Genomic DNA, 19,767 nt, shown 5'->3' on the forward strand with positions numbered 1-19,767 from the left:
TTAACAAAACTTTAAAAATGAACAGCTTGTATAAATTAATCTTCAAAAGTGAACAAGTAACATTAGTCAAAGTGAATATGATGTCTTGCGCAGTTAATTGATGGTTTCCGCAGGAGCTATAACCAATAAAATGCAAGAATTGAGATTTGTGTGATTAATAAGGTGTGTTTTCACTCATTTATTGGCACACAAGACCTCATAGGTTGCAGAATAGTTCACATTTCATTAAAAGGGCAGAAAAACAAGTGTACACGTCATGTTTAGAGGGATACTGACCTTAGTATTAGACAGACGACAACAAATGTGACATTTCATATCCTGGAAAATATAACATCTTTTTTAAGCAACAGTCCCAGGAAATCTATCAAAAACTAGGAAAGGTGTTACGGCATACTTATTTCTATATTCTTGTTCTTGTAAAATTCAAAAAGACGGATGAGTAACTAACTGTACCTATTATGATGTATTTGTAGAGGGGCACATTTTCAGCACTCAGGTCAAAGTGGGGACCTTTTATTGACAACTTTGTAATTCAAAATAGTTGCTGCCAGTGGAGTCATCCAGTTTGTCAATCAGTTTGTATTACACATTGATTCATAGGTCAAGTTCAGATGGTCACTTATTAACTCAGAAAGCCCAAAAACACCTCCCACCCCCCTCTCACGGCTATGCCTGCAAGCACACTCTCAGATACACCACAATTTCTCCCTCTGAATCCGAATGGACTACGTGTGAGACAAGGTAAGGGACTAGGTCCAGCTCTGCACTGCCACACGTCTGAAACAGTCTCTTTCACCTACACGTACACCAGTCTAATCATTGTGTGCTCTCTGTCTATGTATACTTTGTAGGTTTCTCTCTTTCTCCCTGTCTGTCTCTCTGTTAGTGGGTTTACCCTTCTGTCAATTCTGCCTATTTGTCTCCATTTCTGTCTCTCTTTTTATGTCTCTGTTTTTAATGTCTCCTCTATCAGTCTATCTTTCTGTCTTTATTATTATTATTATTATTATTATTATTATTATTTATTTCTTAGCAGACGCCCTTGTCCAGGCAATCTGTCTGTTTGCTATTCTTTCATCAAGATATCCACATCAAATAGACCATGCAAATATATATTATGTGTGCGTCTACAGACTTATTGTTGTTTTTTGTGGTAAAAGTAGCATCAGTAAGTTGATATTATTGTTTTATTTTGCAGGGATTTTATGGCACGCTAAAGACCAGACAGACTAACCTTTTGAACATCAATGTTGTGAAACCTGAGAGAATAACCAAACGATATACTACTGTAATGCACAGCAATCCACAATACACCACAGAACCGAATATCATCCAATACATTACTGTGCCGTACAGTACAGTATAGCACATCACAACAGAAAAAAACAGTGCCAAACAGTGCAGAAGAGTCATCATATTAAATAGTACATTACAGTCCAGCTCAGGCACAATATAACATATTTGTACAGTCCAGTCAAACAGACAGTGCAGCCATGTCTGTGTTCTGGTCTCGCTCCCGGCTGCGTGACCTCCTGTCCCTCCGGCTCCTGAGAACGGCGGCTCCCAGAACCCTGAGCGGCGGCACGACAGTGACCCCGCAGCCCCTCCAGCGAACCCCCGAGACCCTGAGCTTCGACGAGGCCGGAGCTTTCGAAGTCAAGAGTCTGGGGGAGCTGCTGCGTGCCCTTGGCGTATTCAGAGCATGCTCCATCCCCCCCCTCGTCAACCACAGCAGCACGGTGAGAGAGCCAGGCAAACTCCGCTGGGCTGCATACAATGACACTGCTCTCTCCCTGGGACACGTTTCACTCTTCTTTTAGACTTTAAACATTGTACTGGCATTGTCAAGCAGAAGACGCATTTCCAAAGCTACAGCACACATACAATTGGGCAGCACGTTTACACAAATAAAAATGCAACCCATTATTTACGTTTTAAATGCCCAGCATGTAGGTTTGGGGATTGTGTCGGTAGTATTATTCAATGGGATAATGAAATACTGAGCATGAAAATGGGCAGGTGCTCAGTGTTTGGTGAAATTGGCATAATTAGTTCATATCATCAGATTAGTTCAGAGAAATTAAGTTCAGGTCCTGTCCTGGAAAGTGGAGTCACCACACACACTCTCTCTCATGCTAAACTGGAAAATAATTGTACAATAATTTTTCAGCTTTATAGTCAGCACCAGTCCCTGGAACTGAGTCTAACATGTGGATAGTGTTGCATGTGTCTGTTTAATGAAATGTTTTTTGATGTAGTCCATAGTCCATTTCCTTATATGCATTATTTCTCATTTTTTAATTAATCACAGCTTCTATTTTTACTGGTACTTGTATTGTTATTGTGATGCCCCTATGCTCCCTTTCCCTCGGCCCTTGACTGGGACTCAACATCTTGTCTGCACTCATCAGCTTTACTATCTAGGATGCAAGACTTATATTGTTTACTGTATATCTCGTATACACTTGTGTAAATGGAATTTGTAAAATGTATTATGCCTCAAATTGCCCTGTATTTTTGCACTTTGTATGGTGCTTATATTTTGTAAGTCACCCTGGACAAGGGCATCTGCTAAGAAATAAATAATAATAATAATAATAATAATAATAATAATAATAATAATAATAATAATAATAATAATAAAGACAGAAAGATAGACTGATAGAGATGTTGATTTCCAAATTATAATAGTTTTAAAGATTAGTTTACCCTTAATGGCAACAGTGACACCTGCAGGATAACAATTAAAATACACGCCGAGATCAAATCAACCCCCTAATGATAGTGTCCAATCAGTGAGTGTATCTTTAATATTATTATTATTTTTATTATTTGTTTCTTAGCAGATGCTCTTGTCCAGAGCGACTTAAGCCTCCACTCACTGTTTCCTCTCTCGCCTCCTATTTATTCACTCTCTGTGTGTTAATGCACTATAGTGTGCAAATCAACCCCCCATGTCTGTGCCGAGTAAATGTACTGTAACATCCAATAAGTCATTAACAATGTGTGCATTGATTCCCTTTTCTCCATCTTATATTAATTTCTTTAGATTCTGCTCTGTCAGGGTGTCTGTATGCATTCATCATTTTTCTTCTCTAACCCACTGTACTGTAGTGTCCAGTCTTTCCCTCAGTATGTGTGTCTTAAACTTCCTCTTAAAAGTCTCTCTCTGTCTCACTCTGTGTCTCTGCGTTCATCAGAATATGTGTCTTAACCCGCCTCCCTCTCTCCTCCTCCTCGCCGGGTAGCTGCTGTCGCTCTCTCGCTCCCTCCTGGGCGCCCGTCTCTTCTCTCGGCTCATGAGGGCCACAGTGTACGCCCAGTTTGTGGCAGGGGAAACGGAGGAGGAGATCCGCGCCGCTATGGAGAAGATGAGTGCGCTGGGCCTGCGGCCGATGCTGGCTGTGCCCATCGAGGAGGACCTGGGAGAGAGCAAGCCAGGGTAGGACAGACATCGTTCCATATTGAATAAGAGAATTCAATTTCTGTTGGACACAGTGACGGACACGTTAACAAGTTTTCTTACTCTTACCATTACAATCTCAATAGCATAGTCATTGTCTGTCTCTCTCTATCTCTCTCTCTCCCTCTCTCTCCCTCTCTCTCTCTCTCTCTCTCTCTCTGTCCCTCTCTGTGTGTTTCCAGAGAGCAGCGCTACGATGATAACCTGGTGGCCATGCTGGAGTGTGTGCGCATGTCCCACAGCAATGCCTGGACTACCCATCCCATGATGCAGCTGAAAGTGACTGCCCTGCTGAGTGCTGAACTGTGTGTAAGAAGTGAGGGAGTCCCAGACAGACAGACAGACACACAGACATGATAACGGACAGACAGAAACCGAGTGACTGATAAATTAACAGAATGACTGAAAGGCAGATAGGAAGTGACTGAAAAACACAAAAAGACTAAAACACAGTCACAGAGAAACACGGTTAGTTAGAGATATGTAGACAGATTCACTCCTCTCTTTCTTCACTTCTCTCTGATCTCTCTCTCTCTCTCTCTCTTAGAGGAAGGTGTCCTCTCTCCTCTCTCTCTCAGAGGAACAGTTCAATCTCAATGCCCTGGTCAGCGTGATGGAGGGACAGGTACAGCCTTTCTTTCTCAATTTCAAAGGTTCCTTATTGGCAGGACTATTGGAGACATATTAGCATAAATAGGTACAGATACAATACAAGTTAAGATATGATATAGATAGTATGTAAAGTTAAATAAGAACTACCACCAAACACTAATTTGCCACCTCCCCCAGCCCCCAAGGACGTATTACCAAATAAGAGCTTAAAAAGGAGAGGCTTTGATTGTTAGCAGCTAATTGAATTCAAGAGTCAATTAAGTTAATATGTCTATGTTGACCCATCCTCTCTCTCTCTCTTGTTTTTTCATGTTTGGTCTCCAGGAAGTCAATTTTCCTGGACTGACTGAGAGTGAGACACAACATTTCCGGTGTGGCCTGGAGCGCCTGAGCAAAGTGGGAGAGGTAATAATAATAATAATAATAATAATAATAATAATACAGACGTAAATAGCACCCCAAAATGAATGTATATGAATGCCTGCATATAATGCTACTACTGCTGTTACTGTCACTTCAAAGTTTCTAAAATGGACTTGCTCTAATGTTGAATTGTAGTACTATTTGTATACTATTCAAAAAGCAAATAATTGTATGTGTTATTTTGATTCATAAAATTGTTGTGAGGAAAATAAACAAACCTATATTCAAAAAATCTATATAAACCACTTGACAAGAGCATGTCATGGTTTATTCACTTTATTTGTTTACAATTTCAGCAGCTTTTTTATGTCTTCAGGAACAGCCTTCCTTTAAACATGCATTGTACAGCCAAACATCACATCTAGGTTTTCTTTTTCCAATTAGTCAGAGCTTAATATGTTAATTGTATCATTACTCTTGATAATGACATGTCTATGGAGTGGCTGCAGTGGCACCCTATTGTAAACATCACAGTATCAGTAACAGTATCAGTATTTGTAGACTTATCCCTGTAATGCATTGTATACAGTGGTGAATATAGTGTTATTTTGGTATTTTGTGTAGCTTTGTAAACCTGTGTATTGTCTTGAATTAAAGCATCTACCAATTAACTACTACAACTACTACTACTACTAATAATAAAAGAAGAGCAACACCCCTAATTTTTTCCAGGCACATAAAGGGAACTATAGCGTGGCATATAGCAGGAGTGTGAAAACCCCGTGCGCTGGTGTTGTCAGTGTTGACAGTGTGTGTGTTGGGGCAGTGCGCCCGCTCTCTCAGGGTCCGGGTTCTGGTTGACGCCGAATACACCTACATCAACCCCGCCCTCACCCTCGTCACAATGGCAATGATGAAGAAGTTCAACCAGTCGGAGCCCTGGATTTGGAACACCTACCAGTGTTACTTGAAGGTCAGCGACTGTCTGTCTCCATCCGATTGTCTTTTTGTGTATCTGTATTAACTTATGTCGGCCTACCAGCAGGGTTCTAAATTAACACCCGCCAACCCGCCAAATGCGGGTTAAAATTCATTTTGGCGGGTGTTAATAAAAACTTACTAGCCAGTTTGGCCGGTGATGCATGAGGCATTACATGCATGATACAAAATTCTCTGTTCTCGGTCATTTATCCTCCTGGCAGTACTTCCTACATTTCCCATGAACACTGTGCTGTAATGCTACGTGATGACGTTTCATACGCCCCTTGGCTGCGCGCAGTTTGCAGTGAAACCAGCACGAGAAACCATGGAAACGAACGGAGCGTCCACCAGAAAACACGAGGAAGAATAAGAGCGAACGGAGCCGGAGCAGCAGCATAGACTGAAAGAGCAGGGAGTTAGCTAGTAAAGTAAAGTAAAAAGTTAAGATTAAACTAAATGCGGCGGTGGTTGGGACAGGGGGCGAGAAGAGAAACGAGCCAGGGGATGAAGACAGAGAAACGAAGAAAAGAAAATGTAATGCCAAATGGCTGACGGGTCGTGAATGGCTTGTGTTTGATCATGAAAATGTCGTCATGTTTTGTCAGGATTGCTGCATCTACGCGAAAGAAACAAACAAAACGAACAATTTCGTGGTGGGAACTAATAATTTTAAATTCGAGGCAGTAAAGGACCATGAGAGTTCCCGAAGTCATCAGGAGAGCCTTAGCATTAAAACTGCCAAGACAGGTCGCATTGAAGAGAGCCTTGCTGGGAGAAGCCTCGCTTTATTGAAGACGTCTGAGTTGGAGAAGATGCAGCTACTTTTTCGAAATGCCCACGCCATCGGAAAAAAGGGCAGGCCTTTCACCGACTTCGCATGAATGTGTGAGTAAGTGAATTAACGTTACTATTTACATGTTTTAGAAACAGTGCATTTAATACGATTCAGGGTGCTTCCATAGAAACAGATGAAACTTTACGTTTGGGGGTTTAAAAAAAAAAAAATCTCACTGAAATGTACTATGTTGTAGCCGCTAACAGTGGCTTCATTTACACAAAAATTTATTTCAGGGTGGACAGGAAGAAAGTCTTGAAGATAGGAGAGACATACACAAATGACTACCAGGCAAAAGAGTTCATACACTACATAGCAGAGGATGAGAGAAGAAAGATGAGGGCAAGATTATCAGATGGCAAGTTCATCTCGGTCATGTCAGATGGATCCCTTGACAGTGCAGTGATGGAAGAAGAAATGGTCTACGTCAGCAGTGCCAGTGAGGGGAAGGTCAAAGTTGATTTTGTCGGGTAAAAGCTGTCTCAATGCCAGATGCTACAAATATAGCTGAAACAGTGTGCAGTATAATGGAAAGTGGTGTCAGCACTGATTGGAAGAACAAGCTAGTGGCAATCACCACAGATGGAGCATCTGTAATGACAGGAGTAAACAATGGTGTAGTTTCTGACATCAAAGACTTTGATCCAACCAAAGCCATTGACATCTGGCATGCTGACAGTTTGCACACACAGGCCTGACTTTGTGCGCAAACATGGAACAAAAGGAACAGAGGGTGGCTCAGATTCTGATGGCACCTCTGAAGAAGAAGAAGAGCTCTGAAGACATGTGATTTAAATGATAGATATATCCCAAACTTGAAATGAAATGTTTGCACTTTTTGTGTATATTTTGTTGTGTTTTTCATGCCAACAATGTTAATAAAATGATCAAATGCATTCAGTGGCACTCATAATTTCTCTTTATTTTCACTGGAAAAAAATGTGACTAGTGGAAATTCTTTGAAAAGTTACCAGCCACATTGGCTGGTGATCAAAAAAGTTAATTTAGAACCCTGCCTACCAGGTGTCCAGGTGTCTATGTATGTATCTGATCATTTGTGCAAGTGTTAATCGAAGCCTTTTAGTCTATGAGACTTTGTGTTTCTGTAGTTCAATACAGAGGCAATATATACAGTCCTTAGATGTAGTGAAATAACTCTGGTTACCTGAAAAATAATTCCCAGAGGGGCCCTGAGACTCAACTGAAAGGAAAGATATTATAAGAAATATAATAGCCCGGAACAGGGGCCAGCACAGGGCCCAAGCTCAACTGGAGACTACTTAAATGATGATCTGGGACCCACAAAGGGGCCCAGAACTCAACTGAAGTAAGACACAAGATGAGGAGCCAGGGCTACCAATGCCCAGGTTCTGCTGGTGGCCATAAAGTTCACGAGCAGGGAGCTGGTACAGGGCCCTGAGACTCCACTGAATGAACAACATACACAGGAGCAAGGGCCACCACTGGGCCCGAGCTCAACTGGGATCAACTGTGTTAGGAGCAGGAACCTGACAGCTCAACATGCGGACATGACGAATGGGAATGGCTGCCAGATAGACTCAGAGCATGGATGGAGACCTGCTAACATTCAACAGCTCCTGTAAATACTGTGAAATTACTGTCATAGGGCAAGTTTCAGGGTCAGGACCTCTCCAGATACCACATCAAAACTCTGCAAATGTTAAACTCTGCTTTCTCCCAAACAACCAGCAGACACTCGCTATGCTGAGATCATACTCACCCAGCTGAATTGGACCCAAACGTGCTGCGAAGGCATCACTCAGAGGGCAGGGGACCTCCTCAGGACAGGAGGCTGTATTAACTCTCGCTCTGTCTCTTTTTATCTCGCTGCAGGACTCTCACTCACTCCTGTGTCAGGATATCAGTCTGTCTGTCCGTGAATCCTTCTGTTTTGGAGTGAAGCTGGTCCGGGGGGCCTACATGGACAAGGAGAGGAAACTGGCCAAGCAGGAAGGCCAGACTGACCCCATTCACCAATCGTGGGAGGACACCAACGAAAGGTGACAGTATGACTATTTGTCAGTGTGTCTTCCTTCCTGCTTTATATTTTTGTGTCAGTATGCTGGAATTATATGTATATACAGTATATATAAATTATAATATTTAATTGTTTGTGGTCTATATTTTACTTTTTTTTTGTGCAGCCGCAGTGCTTAATTGAGGTGGCAATTATTTAAGAAGGAAACTATTTTATTATATGATTTATGGCATTTTAGAAGCATGTCTGTTGTTTATTTTGCATTTAGTTTCTCTCATTTGCAATCATACATTTACCAGTAATATTACAATAATCAAAACAGTTAACAGAAATACCAAATAATTCACATATTTGCAAAACAATCTGTACATTTCTTTAATTAACACACGGCTACATCCTAAATGGACTATGTTATATAATGGCATTTTTAACATGTTTCCTACCCAATATGCATTTATTGTCTGCAGCTGCCAACAATCAACACTGATTTAATCAACTAATCCAAGCCTGCAAACTCAATTAAATTAAATATTTAGTTTAGTGGTGTGTCAATGCGTGCCGTAATACTGTTCTGTTAATGTCTTGTGTGTTGTACTGTTGTGTTGTGTAATGTTTTAATGTATTTTCACCCTGACACCGGGGGCTTGAACAACCTAGCAAGTTCAGAGTCAGATGATGTCATTGTAACAAACTCATACACTATGAGCGCTGATACATTTTGCGCTGTGTTAGTGTATTGTGCAATATTGTGTTCATGTGTTCATGTGTAGTGTAACGCTGTGTTGTTTGTGTGTGGCGTATTGGTGTTTGTGTTGTGTAAGGCATTATTTAGTAATTTTTTAAAGCTGTTCAGTGAAATTTTGTGTATTTTTTATTTCATTTTCTTGCAGTTACACCCAGTCTCTGGACACCATGCTGCACCTGATCTCCCAGCATCCTCAGCGGTACAACATCATTGTGGCTTCCCACAACGAGAAGTCTGTCAAACACACCATTGCCAGGCAAGATTGCTTAGAACACACTTACACAACCCATAACATATAGTGCCTATATACTAGGTGTGTATTAATCTCTCTCTGTTAGGAACTCTGTATTAGCATCTATATTAATCTCTCTATCTCTCCAACCCTCGATCAGAATGAAGGAGCTGGGCATCCCAAAAGATTCGGGCTCGGTGTGTTTCGGACAGCTGCTGGGGATGTGTGATCACGTCTCACTGACATTAGGTATGACACCGAAAGGAATATTAAGTTTGAAAAAAGTCTGAACACTTTTGCATGGCACTATATACAGACGGGTGACAAATTAAAGGAAAAACAAACAAAGTGTGTCAGTGAGGTGTTGGGCACCACGAGGCCCAGAACAGCTTCAATGCTCTTGGCACAGATTCTACGAGTCTCTGGACTCTACTGGAGGGATGAACACCATTCTTCCAAAAGATATTCCCTCATTTGGGGTTTTGATGATGGTGGTGGAGAGCGTAGAGCGTCACCATAGGATAAAGGTGATCACTCAGAATGACTTTGTAATGATTTGCAGTGACCCTTCCCTCTAAGGGGACAAGTGGACCCAAACCATGCCAGCAAAATGCCCTCCACAGCATAACAGAGCCTCTGGACCACCTCACTGTAGGGGTCCAGCAGTCAGGCCTGTCCCGTTCTCTTGGTGTCCCACACATGCACTCGCCCACTTGTCCAGAACACGAGCCAGTTGAGCGTCTGTGTGACTGAAGCTCCTGCCATTCGTGCCCCAATAATGACCCCTCTTTCAAAGTCGCTGAGATCCTTTCCTCTTGCCATCTTGATCCAAAATCGAGGTCAACTGGGCTGCTCAGCATTTGTACACATGCCACAGAGCATGATGGGATGTTAATTGCTTAATTCTATCATGCAGTACACCTGTTTGGAGGTATCTGCATTTGTTATGTTCCTCCACTCATTTATTCTGTTTTTTCCTTTAATTTGTCACCTGTATATATATCTGGCATTAACCTGCCCCTCCTCTATGTCTGTCTCAGGCCAGAAGGGTTTCTGGGTGTACAAGTCCGTGCCGTACGGCTCTGTGGACGACACCGTGCCCTACCTGGTGCGGCGAGCGCAGGAGAACCGCACCGTCCTGCAGGGCATCCGCAAGGAGAGAGATCTCCTAAGAAAGGAGCTGTGGAGGAGACTGCTGAGGAGGAGATGAAGGAGAGGGAGGTTTGAGGGGACGGGAGATGCAAGGAGAGAAAGGGAAGGAGGAATGGGAGATGAGGATATGGGAGATGGAGGGAGTAGGAAGGAGGGGAGGTGAAGAGGGAGGAGGGACGCAGAGTTAGAAGGAATTCATATTGTTATTAGGTAATCCAGCAGACATCTTTATCCAAAGCAACTTACATCATTCAAACTCTAACAAATTGTATAACATTATACACAAGAAGTCTAAAAACATTATTTAAAATGATTTCACACATTACAATAAATCAAATTCAAGTACAATACTATAAGCTATACATGTGTGTCTTAAGGAGGCGCTTGAAGGTTTTAAGACATAGTACAGTCCTGATTCTTATGGGCAGACATTTAATCATTATTCTGCTGTATGTTTTCTGTTTAATTTTGTTCTCTGTAAGGATACATCACCTCAGACTCCTGTAAAATACATGATCATGTACTATATTTAAATAAATGCAAATATATTTGAATGTGAGGAAAATAAAAGTTTAAACCATCTGCATTTAAAAGGCTGATTTTAAGCTGTATACAATCGGTCAGTCAGAATCCTATTTTAATCAATCAAATAAGTTGCTTGTCTACATTATTATATCCATTTTCATCAACCTCACCTTGACACACGTTTCTTACTAGACTTCTGTATACATGAAAGTTTACAACCATTTCACGCATATATGAATATGAATGAAAGAAATAAACAAAAAACGACAAGAAAGTTTTGTTTTGAAAATAGCTTTTAAACCATTTAAGAAAACATAACTTCTCGGCTATAAGCAACATACTCAGCACGACTCCCGCTCCATGCAACCTGATGTCTACTCATATCTCCATCACCTTTATATTTCTAATTCATGAATTTCAATCGAAAGAAAGAAAAGAGAGCAATAAATCCTGGTTTCTGTGAAGGTTGTGCTTATTTAACTTCTGAAGGCAGCCAAATGGGGGGTAGAGGTGACAGCCAATTAACACCCAGTCACTAATGAAATACAGAGCCTCGACCCTGCCCCCTGACCTGCTGTTTAAACCCAGGAATGTCTCTCTTCACACCACGCTGACAACAAATGACATTCCACTGTTACTGTGTTTTTTAAGAATAAAGGTTCCCAGATAGATTATGAACAGATAAATAGATGTCAGAGATAAAGTTAGATGGATTAATAGATAGACAGATGAACAGGTATACAGACAGGAAACCTAGTTAATAATAGTTAAGCTATTATTTATGCAGTCTGTTTTTGCTCTAGACTTTATCCCCGTCTGACTGCCTATGTGTTGGTCTGTCTGTCTGCTTGCGTATTGACTCTTATATAATACTGCCAGTCCTCTATGTTTCTGTCGTTTTGCTTCTTTGTGTGTCTGTCTGCCTGCCTATTGAGCCCCTTTCAATATCTAGTGGGGCAGGGCTGTCCCTTTTTCTGCCTGTCTATGTCTCTCCCTCTATGTATCTCCCTGTTAGTCATTCAGCTTCTCTCTCTGCCCATCTTGAGTGTTTTTTAAATGCAATAACACCATCTAAATGTGAAATAAATGACTTGAACATCAAAGCAGACAATATAACACACAAAACCACGCGGTGAAGCGGTAAAAAAAAATAAACTGCCATTTATTTTGGAAAATGACAACAGGTAGAAACCCAAGAAAGTGATGTTTAAAGTTAAAAGACTGTGCACATTTAGTCAAGCTTTAGGGGTGGGTATAGTTTTGGTAAAAAATAAAATAAAATAAACAACAATAGTTCACCAAAATCTAAAACAGCATAGAAACTTTTGATCAAACATGGTTAACCATCTATACAAGCTCATGCAGTCACCACTAGCCCAGCAGATAAAATGCATAGAATACACAGTGGTCTAACTACATCATGCGTGCTGAGTTCTGGTGTGTATTTACCGTTGTACACACGGTCCAGCTTGTATGCGGACTGAATTAAATCTCTCCACAGTATATCATTTTCACCACACAGCAATTTGAATAGGACAACTACATTTCAAGCCCCCCAGTGTTTTTGAAGGTAATGCCTCATCATTTAAAAAATACTGGTCGTGCAGGGGGATAAAGGACATCCTGATCATCTATATACAGTGAGAATAATTGATCAGATGCATGACTTTAAGCAGAGACTGGTGTTCCAGTCCTGGGCTAAACACCATCAGTGCATTCCTTCAGGAACCTAAAGCTAATCGATCATATAAATAAGTAGATTGATTGGACTGATCTGTAGACTGATCCATACATAACTGTCCACCTGAGAGTTTTGTCATTTTGCAGTGACTTCTGTCCTGAGGTCCAGAACCTTTGCACCGTCACACTTTGACCTCGTTTCAAAACATGCCTCGGCCTGGACCCACCTCCATGTAGGACCCCGAGGCGTGGGGCTGGGCGCAAAGGTGCATGTACGGAAATCCGAAGTTGGTGCGGGGGTCCTGCCAGCAGCGTAAGGGGTAGCTGGGAAAGGCGTCAGGATAGCGGGCAGGGGGGTAGAGGTGGGGCTGGGAGAGGGAGGGAGAGGGAGAGGAATAGTAATACGAGGACGAAGAAGCCGAGAGAGGGGAAGGGGAGGTGGTAGGGAACGGGGACTCTTGGCTCTGAATGAGGGAGGCCTGCAGTGGGTGTATTGGTCCTCCTGATGGATAGGGGGCACTGTGAGGAGCAGAGGAGGGAGCTTGTGGCAGCTGAGGGATCTGAGGGGGCAGGAGGTTGGGCTGGGGGGCTTGGGGGGCCTGGGGGGTGGTGCAAAACTGGGGAAACCCCTCTACCTCAGCTGGGGGACAGGGCAGGGAGGGATAGTGGGTAGGGGGGCTGTAGTGAGGGAGGAGGGTGTGGTCTGAGTGAGTGTGGGAGGAGCTAGAGAGAGAGAGAGAGCGAGAGAGAGAGAGAGAGACAGGCCGAAAGTTATATGCAGGGGAGAGAAGGGTAGAGAAAAAATAAGGGAGAAAGAAGTTGGAGAAAGGTGAGGGTTGGAGAGAGGGAGAAATAAATAGTTTTATTATTATAATATTTACATTTTATAAATAGATACGTATTATTATACATTTATGTCATATAATCCTTAAATATCAGCCTTACTCATTCATTAGTGTTCGGTCGGGGTTGGTGTCGATGCCCTGCACAGCTCCTGTAATCTCAGAGACCTGTGGTGACAGATAGGCTGGGTCCGGCCCAGAGCTCAACAGATCAAGGGGCTCTCCTGTCAGGGGTGGCTGGGGGAAGCTGGAGGGGTCCGGGCTGAAGGTGCAGGCCGGGTTGGGGTCTGTCAGGCCGGGGAGGCCCAAGTCCTGCAGGTCTGTCTCTGCCAGAAGTTCAGTGGAGTCACAGGGACCTGACACGGAGGGAGCAAGAGAAAGACAGGGGTGAATATAGAAGAAGAATGGCTTACTGATCAGTCAGACACTGCAGTAAGACAGTGTACAGGCAGACAACATAAGGATGGGAGCCTTAACTGGTAAAAGACACAACTATGCTATACTGGATAATAAACTGGACTGAAATACCTTTACTATGAGTACTTTACTATAAGTTACGAGCTAGGATGAACTGCACTGGACTGCAGTAGACTATAGACTGGAATAAACTGCAATAGACTGGACTAGACCGGAATAAACTGGAATAGACCGGACTAGACCGGATTGGGCGAAACTAGATCTGACTTGATTGATCTATGAAGTGCAGCAGACGGGATGGTAGTGGATTAAACTACAATACACGGTATTATACTGCTCTGGTCTGTCTGGGTCTTCTCACCTGGGTGGAGGGTGTCCAGCTCCTGGATTGGTTTGCAGGTGATCTTTCTCTTTAGCCTCGCTTCTCGTTCTCTGAGATGACGATGGGAGAGAGACGGAGTGAGTGGGGAAACAAACCCGGCAGATAAATGATAAAGCACGTACATACGTATTTCCAGACTGCAGGGTTGCGGTGGGACTCACCTTTTGCTGTTCATGCCGTTCTCTCGGAAGCCCTTGGCAAATGGGTTGGACTGGATCTTCAGCTGGGTGATCTGACAGAGACAACACAGCATTAATATGGCCTTAACACTGCACTCATAACAATCATACAATCATACCACGACTCCAACACGGCACAACACACTATGTGCGTCAAAACTGCAAGTTCATTGTGTCAATGTGTGTATAAGTCCAATGTTTGTGAGTCCAGCGTCTCAGACTGACCTGTGGGTTTTGGTAGGCAGTCACTGTGATGAAGGAGGTGTCGGGGAAGGAGAAAGAAGCGCGGCCGCCCCAGCGAGGGCTGAACACGTCACTGGCCTGAACCACATGGAACCTGGGCTGGTACCGATGGAGTGAGTGCAGGATAATCTGACAGAGAGAGGGAGGATGCATAGATTACTTCACTGGACACTTCAGGATATTTACAGTGCATGGAAAGAGAGGGAGGAAGAGGTTTATTATAGACAAACAATTTGATTGTGTGTATAAGTTGGTACACTAACACTGCACTAAAAGAGAGAGATGGAGATAATAGAGTAAGACTGACATCAAAGACAGACAGATGGACACACAATACACACACATTACGCTGGGGAGTCACTACTTACATGTCCCTGTGAGTCCAGCGTGTTGTTGGTGAGTTTGACGCGGTGAAAGGACACAGTGCGGCCCATCCAGTGGGCTCCACTGGCCGGGGAGTCGGGGTGGATATAGACGCGGTCTGGAAGACGCGGTTCAGCCTTGCCCACTGCCTCCCAGCTCCCCCCCTGCCAGCGGTAACGTGAGCCATCCACCGGCACCACCTCCATCAGCAGCAGGTACCGCGCCGTGCTGTCCAGTCCCGACACTCGCACCCGGCACTGAGGAAACATCCTCCTAAGAGAGAGGGGGAGGAAGCGAGTTAATACTGACTTGCTAGTGGTTTTGCAGTGTGTATAATATATGGGATGGGTGTACAGTGCGTCTACAGTGCATGGTTACCTGCCCGTCTTCGTGATGATCATCTCCGTGCCCACGGTGCTAAACTGCTTCCACATCTCCCTGTTCTCCAGCTCCAACTTCACACAGCCCCGCCCGCTCTCCACCGCTGGCCCCAGGGAGGGTGTGGTCAGTGGGCCACCCAGGTTTAGGGACAACGAGGCAGGGGGCGGGGGCATCATCCTTGGGGGTGGAATTTTAATACTCGCATCACACTGAGGTGGGAGCATGGGGTCGTACCGTGGGATGGGGGCATCCAGATCTGTGGGTTGGGAGATTTTAAGAGAGACAGTTATAATGATGATGTTAAAATATAACACTGCCAGACTGTGTTCCCCTGAGTGAGGAGACACACACGTTCTTGTTCAATACCCAACCTGGGGGGTGTCCTGTCCCCCCAGTGCCAAGTGCTTATAGAGAGGGGATCACATTTTAAGAATAAGAAAAGTCTAATTTAAGCTTCACTGTCCTGAACTGAATGTCAAGAAATGTGAACAAAATCCAAAAATGATTGACCCATTTCAGCCTTTAGTATAAAAGTGTTTGTATAAAAAGTCACACACACAGAAATAAATCCGTAATGCATTTCTCTTATTGACTCTTATATCTTGCTTAAGAAATGGCCTTTATGTAGGCTACTATAAAAAAAAAAAAAAAACGTATTTGTTTATTTGTATTTCTGGGTTATTAAACAGTGACAACTGTAAAACAAAGAGTAGCACAAACATGTGACTGTACTGAAACTATGCTCACCATATTATATATATATATATATATATATATATATATATATATGACTGCATCTATAGTTCACTGCTGTGTATTAATACATTTTTGCTATAGTATCGCTTATTAAAAGAGTAGTAAACACAAAGTAGTTTTAACAATAATTCTTGGTAAGCCACAATTTTGTGTCAGGGACTTCTGTTTAATACGACACACACGGTCCACATAGTTCAGCTTGTATTCTTTAGATTGAATCAATATTTAACAAACTCTTAAAATATCAATGAACACACATTACCCAATATTTTCTCAAATGAATGGTGTGAATACTTTAAACTATACATATATTCTATACATATACATGTATATACTATAGAGAGAGAGAAAGAACTAGTCATGCTGAATAGAAAGTTTACAAACGAGGAGGCCATTCGACCCATCGTGCTAAATACAATAGACAGGCAGATAGACATATACCTCACTAGTTGTGCAGTCACACTTTCACATTGTTTCTATCTTTCTTTCTCTACTAGCTCTACAGCCGTGGCTGTGACTCACCCCTGTGGTAGCAGCAGTCAGTCAGTCGAAGGGGCTCCGGCCCCAGCATCGTCCCCAGGGGCCCCAGAGCAGACGTCCTGAGAGAGAGGGTCCCACCCAGGCCAGGGTACACCTCGGCACCCAGCATTACTGAGACTGTCTGTCCCTCTCCTTATCTGTCTCCCTGACAAACAAGGTTACTTCTAATCTATCTATCTATCTATCTATCTATCTTTCTCTATATAGCTATCTTCTCTTCTGTTTGTTTATCTCCCTGACACTCTGAGAATGACTGCACTTCAGAATGACTTTTATTTCTTGTTCTCCGTTCTCTACTGCCCCATTCCCTTTCTCGTCTATCCTTTCCCACAATATATCCCTCTATTTGTCTCACAAACTCCTTCTTTTATCTCTCCCTTTCTTTTTTTCCTTGCTCCCCAGTCTCCGTCTGACAGATTAAATGTCCCCGTGTCGTTCCCTTGGTGTCTCAGCGATTGTGTCTGTGTGCTATGCACTCCCTCTCTCTTATGTAGGTGACTGAGACTCTTTCACACTTCAGCCAAATGGCCCCCAATTCTCACACCACCTCTCTCCCCCAACCTCTCCCTCTCACTTTTTTATATCCATTGCCTTCTTATGCACTACACACACCCCCTTTTCCTCTTTCTTCCCTTTCAATGAACACACATATTCACATTGATAAACAAATAGGTAGATAGGGAGAGATCTCATTGACTGGGCCTGACATGCTCTAATGAATACATATACAGAGATACTGAGAGAGAATGTGAGAGAGAGACAGAGAGAGAGAGAGAGAGAGAGAGAGAGAGAGAGAGAAAGAAAAGAAAAGAGAGAGAGGAAAACTTTTGCATAAGTAGCAATAAACTATATAACAAAACATATCGAGACAGAAGCCAGTTGTTCAAATGGGGTTTAATAGGATGTTATTGCTTTCTCTACCTATCTGTCCATCTACTATATATATATATTAACCTATATACCTATCAAACACAAATATTTAATCTATGTACACATTACAACACTAAATATATCTGCAAGCCTGTCTCTATCCCCATTCCTCCTCCCTTTCTTACGTCCCGTGTGCTGTAGGGGGTCATTGGGGCCAGTTTAATGAGGTGTAATTGAGCCTCTCTCCTCCCTCTCCCTCTCTCTCTTTCTCTCTATGCTGCGCAGGTGTGGAGGTGACAATGGCTGCAGTTTGTCCTGTATAAACAGGGAGAGGGGGAGAGGGAGAGGGAGAGGGAACGGAGGTGGGCCCTAAGATTGACTGACCGGACTATACAGAAAATTAATGCTGACCCGAGCCATGAGGAAAGAATGACCGAAAGGGGTTCATTTGAAAAGCTGAAATATGCAGAGATATTTATAGAGATATGCCGATAAGATACATTTAGGGTTAGGTTTTAAAATCCCCTTTATGTCAATCATTTTCCATACAATTTCACACACCGTACTATCACACTCTCGTTCGTGTGAATACTGACTTTTCTCAAAACACATTCAAAGTACCTCATTTAAAAACAAACGGACAAACCGCAAACCCTTACAATTACCCTAATACTGTCACCGTCCCAAACACCACTCCCCAACCCTCTCAAACATAGCCATACCTTTTCCAAACTCGTATATATCTAAGCGCAACAGCTGAGACACTTTTAACACTCGAAATTGAAATTAATATCTTATGCAATGTGTCCGATTCAAGCACAGGTTAACACTTGGTTATAAATCGGAGGCTCCTACAACAGCCAGAACAGTCTGAACCCTAACCGTCTAAACGTTGCTTTTCTGCTATCAAGATCCACCAAACCTTGCCCTGCCCCATCCTACATGGGCAACAATAACACACTTTAACTAGTGAATACCATCCCAGAAAAAAATGTATTCAAAGACATTGGACACACACCTGTGCTTTGGCCATAACATTGAACAGACCAGATTGTTAAAAGATCCTTGTGAAATGATAGTTAGACAGATAGATAGATGCATAGAAATACATAAGTAGTATTTAGAAAGACAGAAAAACATAGACTCTCTGTGTGATTGTAGGCAGCCCATAAAACAGCCAAAAAGATATATAATGCTTCTCACGGACATGCAAATTGGCAAACACTTATTAGGTATCAATTTGGGGTTCATGCGTTTTATCTCACAGCCTCTTTGGGTTCCATAAGAAAAGTAAGTTCATTTGTACATGAGACTGTCTCTCTCTCTCTATCCCTCCCACTCCTGGAAAAGCAGGAGAGACCCACTTCACTGTGTGGAGGCATGGTACCACATTATAATATATGATAATAGCAATGGGACAGCAGAGAAAACGAAAATATTAGCAGACACTTCAATGCATCCTACTTATACTGAACAAAAATATAAATGCAACGACAGGTGTAGATGCAGGTGTGGCATATCAAGAAGCTGGGGACAATAAAAGCCACTCTAAAATGTGCAGTTTCGTCACACAACGCAATGTCACAGATGTCTCAGGTTCTGAAGGAGTGCGCAATTGGCTGCTGAATACAGGACTGTCCACCAGAGCCGTTGCCAGAGAATTGATGTTCATTTCTCTACCATAAGTCGCCTCCAACTTTGCTTAAGAGAATTTGGCAGGACGTCCAACCGGCCTCACAACTGCAGACCACGTGTCACCACGTCAGCCCAGGACTCCACGTCCGGCTTCTACATCTGCGGAATCGTCTGACTCCAGACACCTGATGAAACAATGGAAACTTTCTGCACAAACTGTCAGAAAGTGTCTTAGGGAAGCTCATCTGCGGCTTGTCGTCCTCACCAGGGTCTTGACCCGACTGCAGCTCTGGTGCACATTCCTGCAGTCAGTATGACAATCACACGCTCCCTCAAAACCCAAGACTTGAAATCCATAGATTAGAGCCTAATTAATTAATTTCAATTGACTGATTTCTTTATATGAACTGTAACTCTTTCAATCTTTCAAATTGGTGCATATTGTGTTTATATTTGAGTTCTACAAAAACTAACATTCACTCACATAAGGTATCAGTACAAAAATATCCCCCACAGATTACAGTGAAGTTGGTGGAAAGGCGGAAACAATATGTTCACTTATTCGGTACAGA

At 42.8% G+C, this 19,767-nt stretch overlaps 2 protein-coding genes and 1 long non-coding RNA gene across 3 annotated transcripts; 2 read left to right on the forward strand and 1 right to left on the reverse strand.

Annotated features, from left to right (window-relative positions):
• Nucleotides 1-656: 656 nt before the first annotated feature.
• Nucleotides 657-10,964, forward strand: prodh2 (proline dehydrogenase 2). The gene is made up of 11 exons (XM_066721873.1): nt 657-741; nt 1,199-1,739; nt 3,249-3,442; nt 3,646-3,772; nt 4,011-4,088; nt 4,400-4,480; nt 5,265-5,411; nt 8,109-8,275; nt 9,144-9,254; nt 9,391-9,479; nt 10,271-10,964. The coding sequence occupies exons 2-11, from the start codon at nt 1,494-1,496 to the stop codon at nt 10,438-10,440; spliced, it is 1,410 nt and encodes a 469-aa protein (XP_066577970.1). The 5' UTR covers nt 657-741; nt 1,199-1,493; the 3' UTR covers nt 10,441-10,964.
• LOC136767978 (uncharacterized) lies at nt 5,917-7,150 on the forward strand. The gene is made up of 2 exons (XR_010821925.1): nt 5,917-6,308; nt 6,491-7,150. It is a non-coding gene; the product is annotated as an uncharacterized LOC136767978 (long non-coding RNA).
• Nucleotides 10,965-12,787: 1,823 nt separating the features above from the next.
• tbx6 (T-box transcription factor 6) lies at nt 12,788-16,799 on the reverse strand. Its single transcript, XM_066721103.1, has 8 exons — nt 16,673-16,799; nt 15,392-15,650; nt 15,019-15,286; nt 14,633-14,779; nt 14,390-14,460; nt 14,208-14,278; nt 13,533-13,785; nt 12,788-13,310 (listed from the first exon to the last, which is right to left on the reverse strand). Exons 1-8 carry the CDS (start codon nt 16,797-16,799, stop codon nt 12,788-12,790), a joined length of 1,719 nt encoding a protein of 572 aa, XP_066577200.1.
• Nucleotides 16,800-19,767: the final 2,968 nt, after the last annotated feature.

Source organism: Amia ocellicauda, chromosome 14, assembly GCF_036373705.1.
Source record: "Amia ocellicauda isolate fAmiCal2 chromosome 14, fAmiCal2.hap1, whole genome shotgun sequence".
Taxonomy (NCBI): domain Eukaryota; kingdom Metazoa; phylum Chordata; class Actinopteri; order Amiiformes; family Amiidae; genus Amia; species Amia ocellicauda.